At 46.3% G+C, this 24,701-nt stretch overlaps 1 protein-coding gene across 1 annotated transcript in view; it reads right to left on the bottom strand.

Moving 5' to 3' along the window:
* The window catches only part of AOAH (acyloxyacyl hydrolase), a 124,694-nt gene that overhangs the window by 42,846 nt on the left and 57,147 nt on the right, over nucleotides 1-24,701 (bottom strand). Inside the window, 6 exon segments of the mRNA XM_015419235.1 lie at nucleotides 3,525-3,616; nucleotides 6,791-6,885; nucleotides 9,335-9,383; nucleotides 15,553-15,601; nucleotides 21,689-21,759; nucleotides 22,423-22,483. Of these exon segments, the coding sequence (XP_015274721.1) occupies nucleotides 3,525-3,616; nucleotides 6,791-6,885; nucleotides 9,335-9,383; nucleotides 15,553-15,601; nucleotides 21,689-21,759; nucleotides 22,423-22,483 (417 nt within the window).

Here is a 24,701-nt window from a genome sequence, read left to right as displayed (position 1 = left end):
GGCTCCGTCTCTTTCCGGCTCTCCCCCCCTCACCGTCTCCGAGGCACCTCGCACTCTCTCTCTCCCCACCCCCCAGCTCCGGCGGTGGCGACGACGTTCCAGAGCGTCCCCTGCGCATGTGCAGGAGACGCTCTTGCACTTTCGGGGGGATTTAAACATCCCCCCGAATTTTTTTTCAACTTTTTTTATTTTTGTGCACACGTGGGGACTGGCCCACGTGTGCACAAACCTCCCCCGGCCCCCCAGCTGCCCCCGGAGCGCTGATTTAGCGATCCGCACTCCGGGGGCAACTTGGCTATTAGATATATAGATAAATTACCCAGGATTTTATCAATTTATTTAATCAGTAACCTGCAGTTCTCCCCAATGGGAACTTAAATGGCTTACACTGTTCTATTAAGAACTAAAAGACCATAACAGGAATCCCATAACCCAGCTATCTACCAGTAGATCGCAGAGGGGTCAGGGGTAGATCACCAGTCCCACTTGGTCTCCTGGTTTGCTGGACAGTTCTTTCTAGAACTTTGTCTCTCTGTTTTGTCTTTGCTTATTTTGCTTACCAGTAAAAGACAGAAGGTGCATTATAAAGGGGGGGGGGCGGTGGAACCCAACTTTAGTGGGTTAAAATCTAATTTGAAACTAATTTGAAACTTTATTTCCATGGTGGTAGATCACCGGCACTTTTGGCCGGAAAAGATAGATCACTACCTGTTCGAAGTTGGACATGCCTGCTGTAACCTATACATTTCTTTCCTGGCCTTCCACCAAGGAGCTCAGGTACACACGGTTTGTCATTCCCCCATTTTTATCCCCAAAGCCACACTCTGAGGAATGTCAGGATGAGGGCCAGACTACACATTTGGGTTTTTAACCATTTGGATCCAGGTTTCCCAGACACAACTCCGGTTCCCTGCAGACACAAAACAGCTGCAGGGAATGACTCTTAACAAATAGAGGAGAGCCCGAATGGGCTCAGAACACCACTGCAAGGTGAGGGAGGACTCCTGCCTTCCCCCCCAAGTCATTTTCCCAGGTTGAAACAGCACTGGGGGGGGGAGTTATTTCCCTGTTTTTGCTGCTCCATGTGGAGTATTCAGTATTTGTAAAAGCCATTTCCCACGGCTTCTGTGCTGCAGGGAACCTGGACCCGACTTGTTAAAAACCCAAACTTGTAGTTTGGGCCTGAGAAAGAGTGATAAGCCTCAGTGGCGCTTTAAACTGAGGCCTCTCTTGTCCACCTAGTCTGACATTCTAACCCAGGGGTGTCAAACATGCGGCCCGGGAGCCGGATGAGGCCCCCGGAGGGCTTCTATCAGGCCCTCAGTGGAACTGGCTGTCTTCTGCTGCTTCTTCCAGTTCTGCTGCTGCTGCGTCATCGTAGGTTTGCAGCTTACAGATACACACCTGAACAGCATACTCAAGATGGCAACAGCACAGACATTTTGTTGCAATAATTCAGAGCAAGAGGTGTCAGTTATCGGACACTGTTAAATAAACAAAATATTGCAAGAGTGCTAATGTTTTAAGCATGTTTTTATTTTAAGTAAAAAAAAAACCCTTTGTGTTTGTCTCCTTTATAAAGCTTATATCTCCGCTACCTGGAATTACATTTCATGACACACATGGTCCGGCCCAACACTAACTACGATGCCACACATGGGTTCATTAAAAGACTGACAGAGCAAGGAATGCCAATATCACTCAGAATCACTCAGAACCAGTAGGACAAAGGATTGGTTCCCACATGCATGTACATCCCTTGATCTCTCAGTGACTGGACACTGAATACGTGACTTACCGCAACTGAACCAATTTTTTATATATCAGATCAAATGGCTGAGATAAAATTTCCACTGTTTAATCTGTGATCACACATGCAAGTCAAACCTTCAAACTTCATGTGATCACCATCTTTATTTCTTTACTTCATTTATATCTTGCCTTTGTCTTTCATGGGGGCCCAAAACAGCTTATATGGCTCTCCTCTCCTCCATTTTATCCTCACAACAACCCTCTGAGGTAGACTAGGCTGAATGGGTGTGAGTGGCCCAAGGTCACCCAGCAGGCTTCCATGGCAGAGTGGGGATTTGAACCCAGGTATCCCAGCTCCTAGGGCTTTTCTGCATTCTCAGTTTGCTTTTAAGCGTCTGTTTCTTTGAGCTTTTTCTGTCTCACATGTTTTGCGCCCTCGAGTGGTCAATTTGATATTACATTGGTTTATGTTCAGCATAAAAACCTGCAGTTTACATCTGCAGGGAGATCTGCCAGACACAAACCGGCGTATTAGAAAATTGACCACCAGAGGGAGCAAAACACATGCAGAACAGACCCCCCCACCAAGAAATAGAAAAAAGCCCCTAGTCTGACACTCTAATCACTATACCACAATGGCCCACACATGTTTATTTGAACACGTTCCAAACAAAACATATGCAGTCTAATATTACAATGTAAAAATTCATAAGCATACCCCACTTGCATGTCACTTTGGGACTATTAACCCAACATCACTATCCAGTTTTATATGTGGTTGGGGCAGACCCACATTTGAAGAGATGGATCTGCTACAGTCACCAAATGTTGTTTAGGCCTAACAACAGGGGTCGTTTCGTAGAAAAAGAGCTAGGGGAATTCATTAGCATAACTCATTAGCATATGCCACACACCCTGACATCACCGGAAGTGTGTCATAAGGCCACACACACCACCCCCAACGGTCCCGGCCGCCGCCGGCAGCTCTGCAGCTCCACTGCCGAGCCCCATGAGGGGCCCGGCGGTGGACCTGCAAGGCCCGCGGGAGTGCAAGGAAGCCCCGCGAAGGCCCTCCCTGGCCCCAGGCAGGCAGGGGTGGGGAGAGGCAGGGAGGAAGCAACTTACCCTCCCTCTTCTCCTGCCTCATCCTGGCTGAATGAGGGCCGGAAGTGGGGTGGCCAGAAGCAGGGGGCGGGGCTTTGTCATGTGCCCCCCGTACCTCACCCGGGGGAACTGCGATACCCCGCGATTCCCCCCGAAATGACCTCTGCCTAACAATAAGGAAGGATGTGAGAATGTTATAAATGTTGAAATGTTTTATCTGTTTTTAGGATGATTTAAATTTATGTGTGTGTTTTATTCTGTTGTAAGCCGCCCTGAGCTGCCCTTGGCTGGGAGAGCGGGGCATAAGTCTAAATAAATAAATAAATAAATACTGAGGATGATTAAGCCATTTTTAACAAACATTATTTATTAAAATATGTATGGTTTATGCTTAGTAATGAAAACATTACAGATTGAAAATAGATATAATACAACCTCAAATGACCCCCACTAAATGTCCGCTATTCATACCCTACTAAAAACCCTGGAAAAACAAATCAAGATTTGCAGTGTTATGTGACGGTATACGCGTTTCCGATTGAAGCAGAGGAAACCTTCCAGAACATAAAAAGAAGTTACAGCGATATTTCTACATTTCCATTTGAATGTGGAACTTTTTCGCTACGTTCCTTCACTCATTTCTGAGGATTTTGTTTTTATTCGCTTACCCAATGGTGGAGTTCAGAAATCCGGTGATCTGGGAAAACTGGGGCCAATCAAACTCATTGCCCAAAGTTTCCGGAAGGTCAGAATACACTTTCTGCAAAGGAGAACAAATCAGGGTGGTTTTGCTTTCGCATACAGAAGATTAGCAATTAGTTTGATTGCTATTATCAGCTAGCATGAAAAGAACAAAGGGAAGTTCAAGCTGCTTGAATACAGTTAATAACCTTAATCAGAATGAAGACGGTGAATTATCAGTAATTACAGATAAGGCAGTTATTTTGCTGCAAAATGCATATTTTTGGGAGGGGGGGGGACACCTTTTCCCTTCAAGTTTTCTTCCATGAGGACCAGTGAGTGTTGAGCAAGGACATGGTGTTTTTGGCTTTGAGCCATTCTATGACCTTCAACAGGATCTTTTCAACAGCAGAAACTACCTGTGGAGCTGGGAGAGAAGCTCTGTTGCCACAACAGAACAGATGAATAGTACAGTCCGGATACACGACTTGGTTAGTTGGTAGCGTCTGCTGTTCTTCAAATCAAGGGTCAGTCCCCGACCTTGTTGAGTTTGTGGGCATTCTGGGAACAGGTAGCAGGAGGAACCACCACAAAATGGCTTCCACCATGGCGTGCTGGGGCCAATCACAAAATACTGGGAGGTTCTGTGCCACCCATGCTTTCCAAATAGGTGTTCTCTGAAGAAAAGAAAAAAGATATCTCCTGGGCAGTGTTCCCTCTAAGCTGAGTCAGTGTGAGCTAGCTCACAGTTTTTTAGCCTCCGGCTCATACATTTTTGCCTTTGCTCAGGAAGGGTGGCTCCAGAGCAAACGAATTTATGCAGTAGCCAAATCGCTCGCTCACAACCTTAATGCAGGTAGCTCACAAGGAAGAAGTTTTGCTCACAAGACTCCACCGCACCTCCTCCTCCTCCTATGAGACTCAGGAAAGCCAGGACTGCCTCTTTGTTTTTGGGGGAAAGCAAGGGGGTGCCAGGAAACACATTGGTGAACATCCTTAAAATGGTTCTTTAAAGGTTTTCCTACTTGTCTTTGGGATGTTGTGGAACAAACTTTGTAGGTTAGGCCTCCTGAGAACTTTTGTATTAATAATTCACCTACTCGGGGGCTGAGATTTGCCATTTAAAGCAAACTCTGGAGCTAATCACCCATGTTCCCTGGACATGTTGTTGCATAAGTATAGGCTAGGCCCTTAGTAGATGGACAGAGAAGACTTCCAGGGGTTGACATCCCCTCAATGGGGGTGGGTTTCCCCCACCCATGTTCCCTGGACATGGCATAAGTATAGGCTAGACCCTTAGGGGTGGGACAGAGAAGACTTCCAGAGGTTGCCATCCCCTCAATGGGGGTGGGTTTCCCCCTGCTTGCGGGGGCCCCAATCCACTACCAGCCAGGGGCTGATGGGAGGAGCCCCACCCCTGAAGAGCCCTGTCATACCTAATGTGCCCAGTGTGATGTCACCCGAAAGTGACATCATTGCACCAGGCACGTCACATGGGGGATGCTCTAGCATTTGGCTAAAAACTCTATGGCCACCACAGAGTCTCTGGCCAAATGCTAGAGCATCCCCTGCACGATGTGCCTGGTAAGATGATGTCACTCCGGGTGACGTCACTGTGGCACACATGCTTTGCGTGCCCACCAGAAGCTCCAGGGACCCGGGCTGGAGCCCCCCCTCCCCTGGCAGCCAGGTAAGACCTGGAAACCCGGCTTCCAGCTCCAAGATACTAGCACACATGCAGCTGTAAGCCCAGGAACTTTTCAAGGGGGAAACAAAGCCCTGCTTAGAGTCAGAGTTTGCATATCTTTGCACCCGGAGAAACAGTTCTTGGGAAAGTTTTATCATAAAGATTGCCCGAGATTTCTAAAAGAGATGCTGACACAATCTCCAACTCTCAGCTGAATATATCAGTTTCTGGCTGCACTGCCATCCCCACCACCATCATAATGAGTATTGTTACCATATTTATTAGGCAATTACCGTTGCCTCTGATTCATTATGTTCATCACCTGCTCTGTTGTCAGTGTCATTCCTATCGTCATAAAGCATTAACGAAGAAAGACAACTGCTCATCTTAAATGTTTTAATCAGCTGGATCTCCAAAGAGAAAATGAAAACTGCAAACAACGCCGATTGCTATTTGCATGCTGTCCATAATGGTGTGATTATTGCTAGTGGCTATTTTCTGGAAAGCGGCTACGATTTCCGCCTTTCCACTTTAGCCTTGCCGCACATACAGTCAATTTCTTTCAAAAAGGAAAAAGCCGACACTGCTTATATCTTCATGCACAGCATTGTGAAGGACACAACCAGAAGTCCCCTACTCGACCTCCTCTTGGAACCCATCATAAACATGTTCTATTAAGGGCCCGTCGCAATATCTCTTTCAGGACACTTCCAGCTTCCGTTCCCCCCCAGAGTTTGAATCCTGTCCATAGTTACAACCAGGGGTCGTTTTGTAGAAAAAGAGCTAGGGGAACTCATTAGCACAACTCATTAGCATATGCCACACCCCCTGACATCAACGGAAGTGTGTCATAAGGCCACACCCCCTGACATCACCGGAAGTGTGTCATAAGGCCACACACCCCGCCCCCAACGGTCCCGGCCGCTGCCACCGGCCTTGCAAGGCCGGCGGGAGTGCAAGGAAGCCCCGCGAAGGCCCTCCCTGGCCCCAGGCAGGCAGGGGTGGGGAGAGGCAGGGAGGAAGCAACTTACCCTCCCTCTTCTCCTGCCTCCTCCTGGCTGAATGAGGGCCGAAAGCAGGGCAGCCGGAAGCAGGGGCGGGGGGCGGTCGGAAGCAGGGGGCGGGGCTTCGTCATGTGCCCCGCCCCCGTATCTCACCCGGGGGAACTGCGACCCCCTGTGATCCCCCCGAAATGACCTCTGGTTACAACAGGAGTTATGGGTTTGGATCCTGCCTAAAATTTCCCACCTTCCTCTTCCTCCTGCATCCCAAAATGCTGCTCCTGGGAGGAGAAACTGTAAGGTGAAATGCGATCTGCCACAGGACACAGGAATCAATGAAAATAATGCCCTCTCCCCTTGTACAAGTGGAAATTTTAGGTGGGATCTAACACATGGCTGGGAGTGGTAGAATATGCACAAAGGCCTGCTTGCCGTGGGCAGGCATTCTCCACTCTTGTTCTGTGATCATTGTTTTCTGATGAACCATTACCAGGTTTTCATCCAACACCCTTTATAATAGCGAAGAAGGCAAATCATCAGAATTTAAGCAATTAAAACGGCATGCCCATGAAATCTGCGATGCTGTTAGCCATTCAGGAGGGATGTGGAAGTGGGCCCCAGCTGAATCTCCCAAGAGGACAATTCCCTCGGACTCTGTACCTACAGAAGGCATTGCGTAAATAATTTTAAAACTCTCACAAACAGTCTGCAAAGTTGTGATACACAAGACCCAACCACATTAAGAAAATCCATGCAACTCTTTCAGTGCAGAGGGCAATCAAAATAATGAATTGACCATTTTTGCTCATTTTCAAGCCCGCAACAAGATTTTCAGCTCCATTTGCACTATAAATAACCCAGAATAAATAGAGGCAACAATCAGTTTTACAAAAAGTGCATGCTAATTTTTAAAGCTCAATTTGTTATTTTAATATGGACTGTGCTAGGAGCCCTGTAAATTTTATTGTCTCTAGTACTTTCAACCACATTTAAAGCATTTAGTAAAATCGGTGTATTGAGTGCACTGCTCCCAGTTTAGTTTATGAGGGCTGAATTTCACGCTTCTTAAAATGGGCTGCTCCAGTAGGACAATCCAGTTTTTAAAAGTGAATGTTGCTTGATCTGACCTTATAATGCAGGTAAGTCAGACAGCTTTGCAGGAACGTTGTGTATCCCTATTTACCGGAATGGTTATGTGATGATGTATTGCTAGTTTAACAAAATAAAATAAAACAAAAATTTAACAAAGATGAGTAATGAGACCAGAAATCCTTTCACCGTCAAGTCAGGGGTTGAAAAATTATTTCACAATCCCTGTTGCTGTTCCCCCCTGTCAAGTCTCAACTGACTTCTGGGGACCCCACAGGGTTTGCAAGGCAAGAGACTGCAGAGGTGGTTTGCCATGGCCTGCCTCTGAGTTATGGCCCTGGTATGTCTTGGTGGTCTCCCTTCCAAATACTGACCAGGGCCAGCCTTGCTTAGCTTCCAAGATCTGGCTAGATCAGGCTAGTCTGGGCCATCGAAGTCAGGATCTAGTCAGAAGGTTTTTTTGACACACACCACTTGTTCCTGCTTTTCCTGGCAGTCTGTCTGCTAGCACCAAAGTCACATTGCACACAGGGGTTCTGCACATCTTCCCTCCCTCTGCATTTTTCCAGTTGACACATTGGTTTAATTTCTTAAAGCCGTGCCTTTAAAAAAAATAAGATTTTCGAGTGAAGGTAATATCATAGGCAGTACCAACCCCTCTTCAGTTTGCTGCTGTTGTGCATGCGCTATATCACTGTACTGCTAGAAGAGGGGGCTAAGCATGTGCATGCGTGAGAACTGACATGTTGTTCCCTGTGGATAAATGCACTCCACTCGCAAGTTTGTCCTCTTGGAAAGCCAGCACGCTGGCTGGTGCAGATGCAGTGAAGCGCAGGGGCAGGCCATGAGAGAATGGCCCACCCTGGCGTCTCACTCTGAGGCCTCTCTGAGAGCTGACTTGGTAGCGGGCACTGGGGATGGCCAGGGGCTGGCTGGCACTGGGGCCCCTCCCAATTTGATAGGGGACTGAGCCCCTAAAGTCCCACCGCTGGCTACGGCCTGCATAGAGTTCTAGCAAAACCCCAGAGTGCTATTCCAGCAATGTGACATCCCTTCTGGGTATTTACTGGAAATGACATTGCGCTAGGGTCGCCAAGTTGGTCTTCGCCGGGAGTGGGGGGCTACCGGCTGGCGTCTGGTGTGTGCGCGCAAAGCGCGCGCACACTGCATGCACGTCACCCAGAAGTGACATGATGACACCAGGCATGCTGGGGGTGGGGCCACAGCCATACGAGGGAAAACCATAGAGTTTTCCCTCATATGGCCGTGGCCCCGCCCCCAGTGTGGTCGCATCACTTCCAGGTGACGCGCACGTCGGGGAGGAGTTCCCCCCGGGGCCTGATCCGGTGGCGGCGGGGAACGGGCCTCTGGGGCGGGGGTTTCCCCGCCCCCCAGGGGGACTTGGGAAGCCTACATTGTGCAGTTGGGACAATTTCATTCTCCTAACCCCACCCCCTCCCTATCGGACATCAGCATTTCAAGAATGCAGTGACCCTTGTTTTTCTACACACACACACGCACACACACACTAGGGCTGCCAAGTCCTCCCCGGGGAGCGGGGATTCCCTTGCTAAAATGGTCCCCAATCCGCCGATCTGGATCCGGTTGGCAGGGGGAACCCCACCCCTGAAGTGGCCAGATTGGGCCTGGGCCAATATGCCCGGCGTGATGATGTAGCCCGGAAGTGACGTCATCACGCTGGGCACGTCACCAGGTGACGGTCTAGCAATCTAGCAAACAGGCCGGTTGCTAGAGTGTCACCTGGTGACATGCCCAGCGTGATGATGTCACTTCCGGGTTACGTCATCGCGGCACGCGTGCGCTTTGCGCACGCAAGAGGCGTCCCAGAGAGGGCCCTGGACTCCCCCGCTATTACGTTGGTAAGACTTGGCAACCCTAACACACACACACACACACAAACAAACAAAATATTCATTTAAAATCTGACCATTTATGAGAAAACATGTCTAAATTAAATGTACTGCAAATTCAGCTCTCTTTTTGAAATAAAAGGAATTACCATTACAGAGTTTTTGTTCATATGGAATGCCATCTTTTCTGTCAATACCCTGATATAACAGAAGAGAATATTAGTTTGTCAATTTATACGCACACACGTACATACATACGCACCAGTGTTCCCTCCTAAACTGGGTTAGTGTTAGCTAGCTCACAGTTTTCTAGCCTCCGGCTCACACATTTTTGTCTCAGCTCAGGAAGGGACGGCTCCAGAGCAAACGAATTGATGCAGCAGCCAAATCGCTCACTCACAACTTTAATGCCAGTAGCTTACAAAGTAAAACTTTTGCTCACAAGACTCCACAGCTTAGAGGAGGTATTTATGCACACACAGGAAAGCACACACATATGGACTAGAATAGTGGTTCCCAACTTGTTCAAGTAAGAGGACCCCCTTTTAACATCAAGAAATCCATAGATCCCCACATTATAGCAGTTATACTATTAGTATTGATTGAGAAAATCTATCATGACAGATAGATACTATGAATTCACCAATACTTTTAAATGGATTTGTAGTGTATGAATCACAACAGTATCTGCATACAGTTGAAAAATAGTAATATGTGTATGTGTGGGAGAGATTATTTATTCAGTCTACAGAAGGCATGTTTGCTTATTTATTATACTGAGTTGTTTAATGGGATGGCTGCTGCTGTTTTGTCGCTTTCAGAGATCGGAGGGGCAGTTTGAAGCACAGACAGTACAGACCAGTGACTAGAAACAGTACAAGAAAGCATCACATTTTTATAGTTTGGAGTTACTAGTGTAGCTGCCTAGAATGACCCCTTTGCTAACACAGTTAGCAGTGAGTCTGCACTCTTGGGGATTCACTTGGATGTCCTATGAGCTTTCAGTCCTTAACCGGACAATTGGTGGGTGCTTGTTTATTTTGACTTCAACTCTGCTTTTCAGTAGTAAGTTGGCTTCCAAAGGAGCTCAAAGGTATCAGAATCTGACAACAATAATGATTAAAGTGCAATTCCTTGTGGAGAGAATTCTCAGTTGTACTTGGCCAAGGCATGTTCAAGGGATGCTGGGATACTCCCCCCCCCATGGCCGTAGAGGGTGCTTTAGAGGGCGGATTCTTGGAGATTTTGCAGGTGGAGCCCGGGGAAGGTGGGGTTGGGGAGTGGCGGGATCTCAGCAGAGTACAATGCCATAGAAACCACCCTCCACAGCAGCCATTTTCTCAATCATCGTAGCAGGAGATGCCTACATGCCGCCTGGAGGTTGGCCAGTTTGGTGTAGTGGTTAAGTGCGCGGACTCTAATCTGGGAGAACTGGGTTTGATTCCCCACTCCTCCACTTGCAGCTGCTGGTGTGACCTTGCGTCAGTTACAAGTTCTCTCAGAGCTGTTCTCTCAAGGGTAGTTCTCTGAGCCTCACCTACCTCACAGGGTGTCTGTTGTGGGGAGGGGAAGGGAAGGGGATTGTAAGCCGCTCTGAGACTCATTTGGTAGTGAAGGGTGGGGTATAAAGCCAATCTCTTCTTCTCTTCTTCTTCTTGGCAGATGTGGCCCATGGCCACAAGGGTGACACTTCATCCTGAATGTACCCTGTCCCCTCACCAAACAGCTCCCTCCCCCATCCATAAGTGGAACAGTCCAGCGCACCCAATAGATAGCTTTCTCTTCCCAGTGGCATGGCTTGGCATTCACACTGAAGGCAAGGTAGGCACTTAAAGGGACTGTCCCTTTAAGTGCCTGCCTTCTCCAAGCCACATGTCTCCACAACAAGTGTGAGCTCCAAAGGCATCACCACAGAGATGTGTGGCTTGGAGAAGGTAGGCATTTAAAAGGACAGTCCCTTTAAGTGCCTGCCTTGCCTTTGGGGTTCATTTAAAGGCATTTAAAGCTTTGAGAGAACCTAAAGGCAGGGGGTTTTTTTTGGGGGGGGGATGAATTCCCCACCTTTTATACCACTATCAGTTTAAACTGCCCTGCTGTCAATCAACCCCTGAAAGTGACTGGCATCCCTCTGATTTCTTTCATCTCTCTCCTCTGCTTCTTGCTCTCCTGGGAGAAGATGCTACAAAGCCAGCAAGGAAAGAGCATCAGAAAGCTGTTAGCATCTGTTAGCGCCTGTGTGCTCTTGCAAAGCTTTTTACCCAGCCAGGCTGGAAGATGGGGGTGGGGGAGTCCATGCAAGCTACACAAATGAATTCTTCCACCTCCCTCCTCTCAGTGCTGTTTCCTGGGTGCTCAGTCCCAGCTGCCCAGGGATGGCTTGGAAGGACAGTGAATCAATCTGTACTCCGCTAAGGCAAATTTGGCTAGAACATTTGGCCCCTCTGCAGTCCAGGACGGCTGCTAGCAAACCGTCCAGGAGCAACAATTGGCCAGATGAGGAACGGGGAAACAATGGAAACACCAGTGGGCTTTAGGAGGGAAGAAAAGACCACAGGAGCTGTGTCAGTCCCAAGTGGAAAGGTGCAGGCATTCAAAGTTTAGAGAATCTATGGTTGATGTTAATCATTATTTGCCATTTATGGTCCATTTGTCTCACTGAACTATGCAGAGGTACTGGTTCGTTTATGGTCAGCTTGTCTCACTGAGCTGTGTGTCTAGGAAACATATTTTAATTTATTTATATTCTGCTCGACTCACTGAGATTTATAAAACCAAACAGGTGGAATGGAGACGGTGTGACGATGCAGACTGGATTCAAGTATATGACGCCAAACAGACTTCAGGTTGCACAAAGAGCTACTAGATTACAACAAGCATCCTGTGAAATAGATCAAGATGCATAGCCATGTTAGTCTGTCTGTAGCTGTAGAAAGAAGAAGAAGAAGAAGAGACTGGATTTATGCTCTGCCCTTCACTTGGAGTCTCAGAGCGGCTTACAAACTCCTTTCCCCACACAACAGACACCCTGTGAGGTGGGTGGGGCTGAGAGAGCTCTGACAGAAACTGCCCTTTTTTCAAGAACAGCTGTGCCAGAACTATGGCTTGCCCAAGATCATCCAGCCAGGTGCAAGTGGAGGAGTGGGGGAATCAAACCCGGTTCTCCCAGATTAGAGTCCGCACACTTAACCACTGCACCAAACTGGAGCAAGTGTCCAGGGACTCCTTAAAGACTAACAAAATACATGGCAGGCTATGAGCTTTCATGAGAAGTAGGTGAGGCTGGAAATGCCAGCAGGGACTTGAACCTGGGTCTCTTAGGTCAAGAACTATGGTTACACATTTGCTGAGTGGAAGAACAGCCATTACTAGGTTTTCTGTCCCAATAGCTCTTGGTGCAGTGTAAAATCTCTTTTATGTGGTCTAACCCAATTTAGCCTGCACAGCACCTCTTATACCACATCTTGTTAAACTTCAGAGCTGAACAGTTTGAAAATGTGTGTTGTCTGTTACTAGTTAATCAATATGTTCTACATGTAAATATCTTTGTAATAAACCTGAAACATTTTTGTGTGGTATACCACAGAGCTTTATTCTTTAGAAATATAAGCATGATAGTTCTGTACAGACACATAATGGGCTGCTCTCCACTGTGCTAAACTGCCCTCTTAACAAAAAATTGCCCTCCCAACAAAGAAGAAGAAGAAGAAGAAGAAGAGATTGGATTTATACCCCGCCCTTCACTACCCAAAGGTGTCTCAGAGCAGCTTACAAACTCCTTTCCCTCCCCCTCCCCACAACAGACACCTTGTGCGGTAGGTGGGGCTGAGAGAGCTCTGACAGAAACTGCCCTTTTTTCAAGAAAAGCTCTTATCAGAACTATGGCTTGTCCAAGGTCATCCAGCCAGGTGCAAGTGGAGGAGTGGGGAATCAAACCCGGTTCTCCCAGATTAGAGTCCGCGCACTTAACCGCTACACCAAACTGGCTCTTTTAGTGAAAAAAATTCTGGCTACGGAACTGCAGCTGCCCCAGTACAGAGCAGTGGGGGGGGGATGGCCACCATGGAGGTGAGCACAGGTAGGGGAAGGCAGGAACCTGCCCAAGCTGTATGGATTTGTGCATCCTTTACAATAACTCTGTGGCTTCCAGGGATCCTCCGCCCACAGGTTGGGAACCACAGTACTCAACATAAAGCACTTTCATATTTTTAGTTAGTTTATATCATTGTTTCACTAAAAGTCCCAACTGTGGTTTATAGCTCAGTAAAATACAAGGAAATCAATAAAAGGCCATTGAGATACAAGAAAAGCTCAGCTTAAAATAGTAAAATGAATCAAATGTAATAGAAATTAATAAAATACAACAGAACCAATAAAATATAATATTCCTTCAGTGCCATTTCCTTGCCACACCAATTCTTATAGACCTAACTCAAAAGTCCTTCCAGAAAAGGCAGGTCTTCAGACCCATCCAGAAGACCTTGAGGGAAGCAGCCATTCTCAAATTCAGTATTGGGGAGTTCTAGACTCAGAGGACAATAGCAGAAAAAAAGCCTTTCTCTGGGTTTCCACTGGCTGAAACTCTGCAAAGGCTAGTGTAACAGACTGCACTTTTAGAAGCTCAGAAGTGCTGTGTAAACAGGTATGGACCGTGAGGGGTTAATTCCTCACAAAGCCCGACACCCTTGAGTGACAGGCTGCTCTAAGATATCTAAATGGTTAGCATCAGTTGACCAGAGAAAGGCTTGAGTGCTGAATGCTGAGAGGGCAGTCTGAATTCAGCCCTGACAGAGAAAGGTTTAGTACTGAAAGGTTTGCATTTGGCCCTCACTGAGAGCAGTGCAACACAGATGGAGTATTGGGGGAAGGTTGGCAGAAGGAGTGGGTAGTTAGGTGAAGACTTCCATTCAGGCCAGAAAAGGGATAGATCTTCTAGTGAGAGAAGAATTTCCCTACCCAGTTAAAACAGGGAAATAGCTCTGAAGAGTGGAGAGATCCTTGGTCTGGTGTTTTTAGAAACTGCCTTTAAAATCCTGAGGAGTCAGTTAAAACTTAAGACGAATACTGCTGTGTTTAGTTAAGGAGTTAGGGTACTGGACAGCGTATCCCTGACTTCTGGAAACCAAAAGAGTCAAATATGCTCAAGAAAGTATACTGGAGTGTTTAGGAAACACTAGGGGGAAAAGCTCCTCATCTCAAAGATTCTAAGTCACTGTGAAAAGCTTAAGAAACTCTCAGTTGCTTAAAACATATGAACTGCAGTCTGTGCCTATATTGATTTACCTCAGAAATTTTACCCCTGACTTCACCTGACCTCTCCACTCTATGTTGAATAAAATATTTTGTTATTTTTGAAGTTTAAAAAGCCTTGAGTGCCGTTTCACTGGTTTAAGTTAAAGGAGGATCTCAACCCTTCCCTCAGATTCCTGGGCTGAGCCAGTAGCAGAATTTCATACCATGACAGGGTGAAACAGCCACAGTTCTTCTGAAAAGAAGAAAATAAATAAATAGTGCTGCTCAGACAAAAAGGGAGAGAAAAACAGTGGGAAAATCATATCTCTGAGGGAGGGAAGTGGGCTAGGTCGTCATAGCTAATTTCTGGAAGAATGGACTCTGCATTGACCTCAAATTGACTGACTGACTGACTGACTGACTGACTGACTGACTGATTGATATGACTGGAGGAAGTCCTTTGTGTATTTTGGGCCAAAGCCATTTAGGGCTCTAAAGTTCAAAAACTAACACCTTGTACTGAGCACTGAAAAAGACTGGAAGGAAGTGTAGATGGCCTAACACTGGCTAAATATGGTCATGCCATCGAGAGCCTTAAGAACCAACCCTAGCTGCCTCATTTTGAGCCCATGGAAGTTTCCAGACAGCTTCAAGAGTAGTCCCATGTAGAATGGGTTACAGTAGTCAAGCCTGGGAGTAATACCGAGGGATGTGCGACTGGGGCTCAGTCAGCTTCCTCCCAAAAGCCACAACTGATGAACTAGCCTCATATCTAATATCCTCTGCTCCACCTGGGGCCCTCTCCCCAGTCAACCAGCCCCTCCCCAGGCATGTGGTATCCAGCCACACCCACCCCGCTGGGCCATTGTGCCAGTGTGTCCTAACCATTTCCTTCCCAGCCAGCCCTGTGGTGGTGGTGGTGGGGAGAGGCCACTTTCTTCTTCTGGCTGTGACTTTGGTATACCAGCCAGGTACACCAGTCAGGGCAGTGGCTTCTGCTCCTGGCAAAGCTGGGCATCACAGAGACACACACTCTTTTTGGAAAAAGTCCTTGAAATAAAAAACTCATAAGCAGATTTCAAAACGAGGAGAGAATATATGAGAGAGAAATGTCGCGCTATAACATTCAACAACTCACCCATATGCCATTACAGTTAGAATCCTGCTGAGCATCCCAATTATCAGGGCTGAAGAAGAAGAGAAGGGTGTTGGAAAGGAAATTAAAGCAGCTTTGTAGAAACTAACAGGCATTTTGATCTGGTTTTCACGTGAAAGCAAAAGTATATGGTATACAGCAACATATCTGTGTTCCACATTTTTCAGGATAGATATAGGATTACCTGCTGGTATTAAAAAATACAGTCGGCACAATACAGTTGTTTGCAAAGGGCATCCAAGGCTCTGAGGCACAACCTAGAACTATCTTGTATATGCAGACCACCACATTTGGTTCAACAGGGAGACAAATACATGCGTACAAAAGCGATGCATGCATGTGAAGCTACCAGCTGATTCTGTCAATGTGAATGGGACAACCAACCAGGGGTCGTTTCGTAGAAAAAGAGCTAGGGGGACTCATTAGCATAACTCATTAGCATTGAGCATCCCGACTATCAGGGCTGAAGAAGAAGAGAAGGGTGCTGGAAAGGAAATTAAAGCAGCTTTGTAGAAACTAACAGGCATTTTGATCTGGTTTTCACGTGAAAGCAAAAGTATATGGTATACAGCAACATATCTGTGTTCCACATTTTTCAGGATAGATATAGGATTATCTGCTGGTATTAAAAAATGTATACAGTCGCCACAATACAGTTGTTTGCAAAGGACATCAAGGCTCTGAGGCACAACCTAGAACTATCTTGTATATGCAGACCACCACATTTGGTTCAACATTTGGTTGTACATGCGTACAAAAGCGATGCATGCATGTGAAGCTGCCAGTTGATTCTGTCAATGTGAATGGGAATCGACCTCTGCAACCAACACATGTAGGGACTCTGCACACCCCTAGTTCTGGGCCAGGGTGACTCTTCTCCTATTATTTCTACTTTACACAGATTGTAGAAACCAAGGCTGTCTCTCCTCGATTTCAGGAAGGCAAAGAACTGCAACCGTTGGGGTCAAGTGAAGAGATAACATTCTGTCCCTTTCCAAAGCACAGCTTAGACATGTGACTAAATGAATGAGGTGTTCATGCATGTTGCTTTGAAATGAACCCACCTGCAAATTCTCAAAATCTTTAAAAAAAAACTGTTTACAAATTTACTATACACTTACTTAATCTGGGGTAGGTCCAAAGGAAATCTAATTTGATTCCATTTGCGCAAGGTGTCTGCAGTGTTGGGTAATAACCACAGTCTGCAATTACAGCTAGGACTGACAATTAGTCTTATTGCTGATTCATGCATTACAGATTATCCAGTTTAAATTGTGGTGACATCAGTTATAGGTTCTTAATCCTGGTACACAAGGTAGCCAAGTAGGACCAGAATCTTTGAAGTGTGGAGAAGGGGTTTCAGACTTCCCTCTGTACTATTTTCCTGATGTGAAACGGTTGGTGGAGTGATACTATTTAGCCAACAGGGGAAGCCAACATCTAGCTTGGAGTAACTCTGTATGGAACTGGATTGTAAGGCACTAGTTACTCTCTCCCCTCCCCCACAAACTTTCCCAGTGTGGTTTTGGATCCTACCACACAGCCTTATTCCCTGTAATATCATAGATCTTATATTCTAATAGTGAAGTTGACCTATCTCTGGATACTTAAATCCAATGACTGGAACTGTGAATAGGCAAAACAGATCTTTCTACAAACCTGAAAAGGACCCCAGGTTTGGGGGAAAAAATAACTGAAATAAAAGAAATACATTGGGTGTTTTAAAAAATCCAGAAATTATAAAAGGAGTGCTTGTAGCTTTAAGCAACAGATTCCCTCAGTGGCTGTTGCTAAGCAACCACAGTACTCCAAGATGGGTTTATGTGGGGGAAAGGGCAGGGGGAGAGAGCAGGGCCCTTTCCAGGCCTATTTGGACTTTTGAGGGAGGACTCATCAGGGCCAGGCCTGGCTAGGGTTGTCAGTTCCAAGTTGGGAGATTCGTTGAGATTTTGTGGTGGAATTTGAGGAGGGCAGTGTTTGGGGAGGGGAGATGCCTCAAGTGAATACAATGCTATAGAGTCCACCCTCCAAAGCAGTCGTTTCCTCCAGAGCAACAATCTCTATAGTCTGGAGTTCAATTGTAATTCTGGGAGATCTGCAGGTCCCACATGGAGGCTGGCAATCCTAGGCCTGGAAGCAACCTCTGGGTGACTTGATACCACCCAACTTCCAGGACTCAACTAGGCTTGGCTGCTTGCTACAGTTCAACAGCAGCCACTCTATGAAAGGCAGTGTGGTGTAGCAGTTACAGCTTCAGAGCAGGGTCTGGGAGACCCGCACTTGAACCCCCATCTGGCTGTGAAAGCTCACTGGATGCTTTGGTCCTCACTGTGGAGAAAGTTGGGGTATAAATGAAATAAATTATAAATATAGCTGAAGATGGGAGGCAGATAAAAGGTAGGTTGGTGAACGGCTGAGAAGGAGAGAATAAGGAACGTGAAGGGGAGAGGATATGGGGGGTTGCCAGTGGGGAGAGGAAATAGTGTGGGGAGGGGGATACAGGGGAAAGTGAAGCACCCTCACAAGTCCTTGAAGGTTCCTTACCATACAAGTGGGCCTGGCCCAGTGTATTGCTGTTGTTTCGACTCATAGCTATTGATTATACTTTAAATTTTAAATTTTAATTAATAAATAAATACTAAAAAAGATAAAGGTAGGTTGGCTGTTGGGTAGGAAGGAGATAGGGTTGCCAACTCCACAGGAAATTTCTAAAGAGTTGGGGGGCATAGACTCCACCCTCCAAAGATGCCATTTCTTCCAGGGGAACTAGAATTGCCAACCTCCAGGTGAGAATTGCGGATTATCCGGAATCACAACTCATCTCCAGCTGACATAAATCAGTTGCTTTGGAAAAAATGGCTGCTTTGGAGGGTGAACTCTATGACATTATATCCTGCTGAGGTCGCTTCCTTCCCATACTCCACCCTCCCAATGCTTCACTCAGGAAGTGCAGGCTAGGGAAAGCACCTTTACTGGCCAGGTGCCAGAAGTCAGGCAAAACAGAGTCCTTCAGTCCAAAGTTGGGGGGCCAGAAGTCAGGGAAGGCAGAGTTCGTGGTTTAGTGTCTATTGCACACATTGCATCCACGCCTAACAGCCTCTCTTGGCTGGTTTTATAACCCCACACCTAAGGGTCATGCTTGCAACCAGTTACTCAGAAGCAATCCTGCAACTGCTCATCTTTGTTATCACCAAGCAGTTGGCATTGGGCCAGGAGGCATTCACTTTTCTGCCTTGTCTGTAGCTCTGTTCTCAGCCTCCATCTGTGGTGCTCTATGGGTGTAGGTGATATTGGTGGGCTGGGAATGGCCAACTGAGGTTCACCTGCTGAATCAGGACTGGAGGGTGTTGGTGGCTCTATGCCAGCTGTTGGCTGTGAATCCTGACAAGCCTGCAGCTCATTTTCCTGCTGGTCAGCTTCTGTTAACTCGAGGCTGACTACATGGGGCTCCTCTTCTCCTGAGGAGTTTTTGCTTTCGCTGATCCCTGGCTGACTTATGACAGCACCCCTCCCTATGGCTGCAGACAGGCACCGTGAGTCAGGGATGATTGAGCAGGGGACAGGATCCAAGCAACTGATGGGTGGAAGGAGAGTAAGAGACAGTAATGGGGGGAAGAAAGAAAAAATGAAAGAAAGAAAGGTTAATGGGTGGGGAGGAAGAAAGAGAGAAAAAAGAGTAATGGAGTGGGGGAGGCAGAAAGAGAGAAAAAGAAAGTGATAGTAAGTAAGAGACTGAGAAAGAGATAAAAACAGAGGGACACATAAAGGAAGAAGAGGAGGTGGAGGAGGAAGAGATTGGGGGAACAAGTAAAAGTTAGTTAGGTAGGAAAGACAGAAAGAAGCAGAGATGGTTGAGAATATGGTGGTTGTTAGCTGGAGGAAAAAAGGTAATAGTGTGGGGGCAAGCTTATCCCGATTTGTTCCCACTATAGATTTGATTGGGAATATTTTTTTTCAGGTTGGGATGATCACACATCCCTCCCCAAACTGCTTGCATCGCACGATGAGGCTCTGGGCACCATCCAGACAGCCACTTTGAGCATGCGTATACACATGACCAAATCACCGCTCCCACTGGGACTCACCATACTTCCTTGTTTTTGCAGGTTCCCCCCCCCCCGAACAGTGAACAAAATAACCGGTGACCTACAACTGAGCACTGAGTCTATATGTGCACTTGAATGCTTATAAATTGAATTTATTCAGCACAGGATTGCTCATGCACACGACGACGGAATCTTGGGGTGGGGGAATCGCGAGAAGGACGTTCAGATGACCTAATTGCAATCATTGTGAGAGATGGCTGTCCAGATCTGCGAAATCGTGGATTCAAAGAGCAAATATCCAGAAAGTACTTGATTTTCCAAGTGTAGGAAAACTCACTAGGGAACTGCGAGTGACCCCACTTCGGTGCGGGAGATGGATGCGGGCATCTGATCAGATATTTTAAATGCGAGAGGGAACAGCGGTGAAACCTGATCAAAATGACTGTGTGACCACGGCCTAAGAGGGGGAAATAGATGCCTTTTGCAAGTCTTCGCAGGTTCCCCACTGTGCGACTGGGCCTGCCCTGGCAACCCACATCATGCCAAAGTTTTCTCGGACAGAGGGAGAGGGTGCCAGGGGCAGGGTTGGTGGAAAAACTGAAGATGGGGAGAAGATAATAGTAGGCTGGCTGGTGGATGGGAAGGAGAGGAGACAGGAAAAGGGGGAGAGGCCATTGGTCTGGCCATAGGTCTGCAATAACTCAGCCCTTCTTGACAGAGAGGATTCAGAAATACAGCACTTAGAAAACCATACTCTGGAAAAAATAAAATGGTCAGATTTTGCAGGAACTGACAGAGGCACGAAACTGACTGATCGTTATCATCCCAAAGATGATAAGGCAGACGTGAATGACAGGCACTATCACATGGGCAAACAGAAACACCCAGGAGCAAAGAAGAGAAGAAAGGGAAGCCACCTATCAGACGTTTTGCTAGAAGGTCAGAATTGTGAACAAACACAATCATAGAGATTACTGGAGCACCCGAAGTGATCCCGTAAAACATGAAGAAACACCTCAGAAATGAGCAAGGGGGACAAAGCATTTTTATCTGCTACTGTCAGAAAACAGAAGCTATTTGGCATGTTGAAAAATGTAGGGAGGTTTGGAAACGAGAGAGATTGATGGTCTGGTGGTAGAAAGTGCCATCAAGTCGCAGCTGACTTATGGCAACCCTGTAGACTTTTCAAGGCAACCCCAGGCCACTTTTGCACTGTAATTTCTGTCACTCATTTGTCCCTATTGCTTTGGGTCCCCCCCCCTTTGCACATGTGTTTTGCTCCCTCTGAGTCTACTAAAGAGAGCAAAACACACTGGGGGTGGGGGATGGACCCTGAAGCAACAGGGACAAATGAGCAACAAAAATGACAGTGTGGAAGTGGCCCCTGTGAGTCAGACAGGGGCACATTAACCATTAACCATTAAGCAGTGTAGAGTCAGACAGGGGCACATTAACCATTAACCATTAAGCAGACTAAGCACGTGCTTAGGGCACCAGGGCCAAAGGGGGCACCACAAAGTTGGGGAAAGGGTGAAAAGCTTAGTTTGTACAGTATATTGTGTTATCATATGAATAAACTTTTGTATTGCTGCAACCTGCATTGTATATATCTGGTCAGACAGGTCAACAACTAAAATGGACTGGGTCAGTGTGGAAAGGAGGGGGGCACCAAGACTGGTCAGTGCTTAGGGCACCAGTGAGCCTTAATCCGCCCCTGAGGTCAGAGCATTGACGGTATAGACTTGCTACAAATTTAAGAAGTTTTAGATACAAGGTCGCCTCTCTCTCTCTCTCTCTCTCAGAAAAAATGCTTGTGAAAAAAGCAAGACCTAACGTGAGATATAGTTCTTGTTCTGCTAGGAAATGTCCTGACAGTGTACATAAGTCCCATCATCTGTAAACCACTGATCAGGACAGTCATTCGGAAATCCTCCCACCCCCAGCTGGTAGGATAAATGAAGTTGTACTGCAATATCGAAAACTTTCAGGATTTTATTCTCTTTGAATATAAAGTGAGTTCTTCTAAACAGAGGGATTGTTTGAACCAAAAGAGATGAAATCATCCAAATTACCGTCTCCCCGGATACACGGAGGCCATTCCATCGTCGCAGTCCCTGCCTCGCCAATGATATCCTCTCAAGGTCTAAACAGTAGAGAGCAGCACAGACAGAATAGAATGTTCATTGTTATTTTTACCCCTGCTACTTTCAAACATCTAAAATAAGAATCTAACTCAAGGAGAAGAATCAGGGCTGGTAAATCAACCATCTCTCTCCCAGCTGTCTTTAGAAAAAATGACACACTTCTCATTTTAATGCAGAAATAAGACATGCTGGCAATTTTAATATTTTTTTCAGATAGCTTTGCTTCACCTTTTATTAATATTTCAATAAACATGACACTCTTTGGCAGAGCAATTTGCTTCTACAGGCAACGTAACTTCATAGCCACATCTCCAGAAAAGATATAAAGGAATGATTATTTTTTTCCTGACCATAAAGGAGACAGTATTTCAAAATAATAAACCTTTGGCTGTTCACAAAGGAAGAGACTTTGTACATTCTGGAAAGGATTCTTGGGAGAATCTTCTTATCAAAAGCTCATATGGCTTTACTGCGGTGTAGCAGGTTACTGTCGAACTAGGGAGATGTGGGTTTAAATCCCCACACAATCCTGAATTCACTGGTTGTTTGGGCCGGTCCTTATCTCTGAGCCCAACCAACTCACAGAGTTATTTTTTGGATAAAATAAGCTGCCTTCAGTACCTTGGAGAAGCAGTGGGATAAAAAACATGACCAGTACTTACCGGAAAGGTACTAAATTTATCTCCATCAAAATCTTCAAAAGGTAACTTGTTTTTTATAACACTGGGAGGAAAAGAACAGCACACAAGAGAACTTTTAAACTTCTTTGTTAAAAATGTTATTAAACTGAAAGTTCCGTTCATATGTATGCCTTGGCAAGAGATATATTCCATGGCGGAGTCATGTCTCAGTAATAGAACATCTGCTTGGCATGCAGAAGGTCCCAAGCTCAATCCCTGGTGTCGCCAGTTAAAAGGATCAGGTAGGAGGTGATGTGAAAGACTAATGGATTTATCTGTGATGCCAAGTTTTCAGGGCTGTTGGAATCGATACTTCTTATCAGCATTGCTTTCCCCTTTCCCCTGCAAAGTATCCATTCATCTTCTTTACTGTACACCATAATAGTTGCATTCATTCTTCATGGGAAGATCTAAACTCTTCTGTCAGAGCTATTGTTAGCAATTTGCGACAGAGATAATGAGATGTTGAAACAACATACTAAGCGACATCATAAGCATGACATTGCACAAATCCCCGAAAGGACATCACAATAGGATTTTCAAGAAACACTGGCACACTTGGTGTGACATAAATGGCTGTTAGAACATTTCCAGCCCCTTGGGCTCATAGGGGATGGTGGGTCTGTGTCCCAAAGCCAACACTAGCATATTTTATTTTTTATGCCTTTTTATACCCACCCAACCTCCTACTAGAGTGGCCAAGCAAAGAAATACTCCTGACAAAACAAAGAAATACCCAAAGAAACTGTCTCAGCCACAGCAAAACAAGATAGGACGAGCATCAGTATACCCTGAAGTGGGGCAGCAGCCAGGACCCATGTATTCTGGCAGGACTCACTGCTGTTAACTCCCAACTCACACATCTCCTCTGATGCCTGCATTCACACCCTTCCACTGCCTGCTTGTGGGTGCTTTTTAAAGTTTAAATGCCTTCTAGCCGTGCCCGAATAAAAGCCAAATAATATTGGCACTTAATCGGGTGTGGCTATTTCGGTAGCCGAATCAGATTGTCTAATCTGTATTCGGCTAAATAAGTAACTGAAAATATTTGGGAATATTCGGGAATACCAATATTTTTTGGGTCCAATGGACCCGAATCGGGGTGTGTGTGAATTATTTTTGCACACACAGAGACATGTTTCCTCCTGCTTATCGTTTGTTAAAATACATACTTTCTATACTTTTCCATAATCAGGAAATGAAGTCTGAGGACACAGACAGAGATAAAGCACAATCCGTCAAAGATTGCCCAGGGTCCCCCCATGCCCAGCTAAATTTGGCTGTGATGAAGTTCCATTGAAAGTTAATCATGGCTGCTTCCACATGATGTGAAAATCTGCCCCCACTGGGAACGGTGTGGAAGCCAGCGGAAACAGCACCCAGATGCCCCATCTCCACAGTGCCCACTGCTGCCTCCACCCCTCCCCCTTTCAGGGGAACCTCCAGGAAGCCCACGAGTCATGCTCACAGTGAACACAACATCATGCAGAAGCTCTCTTTAAATGTGGGGGCACGCTGCTGTCTCATATGGAAGCTGCCTGTGACTTCTAACTCCTGATCTCTTGGTTGCTTTCCTCAGGACTGTCACAATTAAGCCCTGCTGGGCTAGAGCAAAATAGGCTGAGGTCTATAGTCGTTAAAATCAAGAGGACAGCTTTCGAGCTGTTATGTCTCTCTAATTGGACCAAGAAGCATTTACTGCAATCTCTTCTATTTACACAGTGGGGCTTAAACGTGTTCAGCACTGTTTAGATCATGTGCGTAGCCTTTAAAATGAACCAATTAACCTGCATAGAAAGGAAAGCAATCAACTAATGGGTTTATAAAAGCTATGAGCTGAGCCATTAGGTAACCCTGAATAAAGTCCAAGGAGTAGAGCAGAACCTGAAAAGGATGCCAACCTTTTAGTCTGATGACCTCTCATCAATTAATGCTGCCTCAGCAGATGGCTGGAAATACTGGGCCAGTTATTTGAACCAACACAACACCATACATCTATGTGTACTTGTGTGACTGTGTCTGTAGACTAGGATCGGGGAGACCTTAGGTTCAAATCCCTATTCTGCCTTGGAAGCATGCCGAGTGACTTTGGGACAGTCACACGCAGAGGTCATTTCGGGGGGGAACGCAGTTCCCCCGGGTGAGGTGCAGGGGGCGGGGCACATGACGAAGCCATGCCCCCTGCTTCCGGCCGCCCCATTTCCAGCCCTCATTCAGCCAGGAGGAGAAAGGAGAAGAGGGAGGGTAAGTTGCTTCCTCCC

The sequence above is a fragment of the Gekko japonicus genome, unplaced genomic scaffold, assembly GCF_001447785.1.
Source record: "Gekko japonicus isolate JY-2015 unplaced genomic scaffold, Gekko_japonicus_V1.1 scaffold190, whole genome shotgun sequence".
Classification (NCBI taxonomy): Eukaryota; Metazoa; Chordata; class Lepidosauria; order Squamata; family Gekkonidae; genus Gekko; species Gekko japonicus.
The sequence above is the reverse complement of the archived record's forward strand: the minus strand, read 5'-3'. Positions and strand labels throughout refer to the sequence as shown.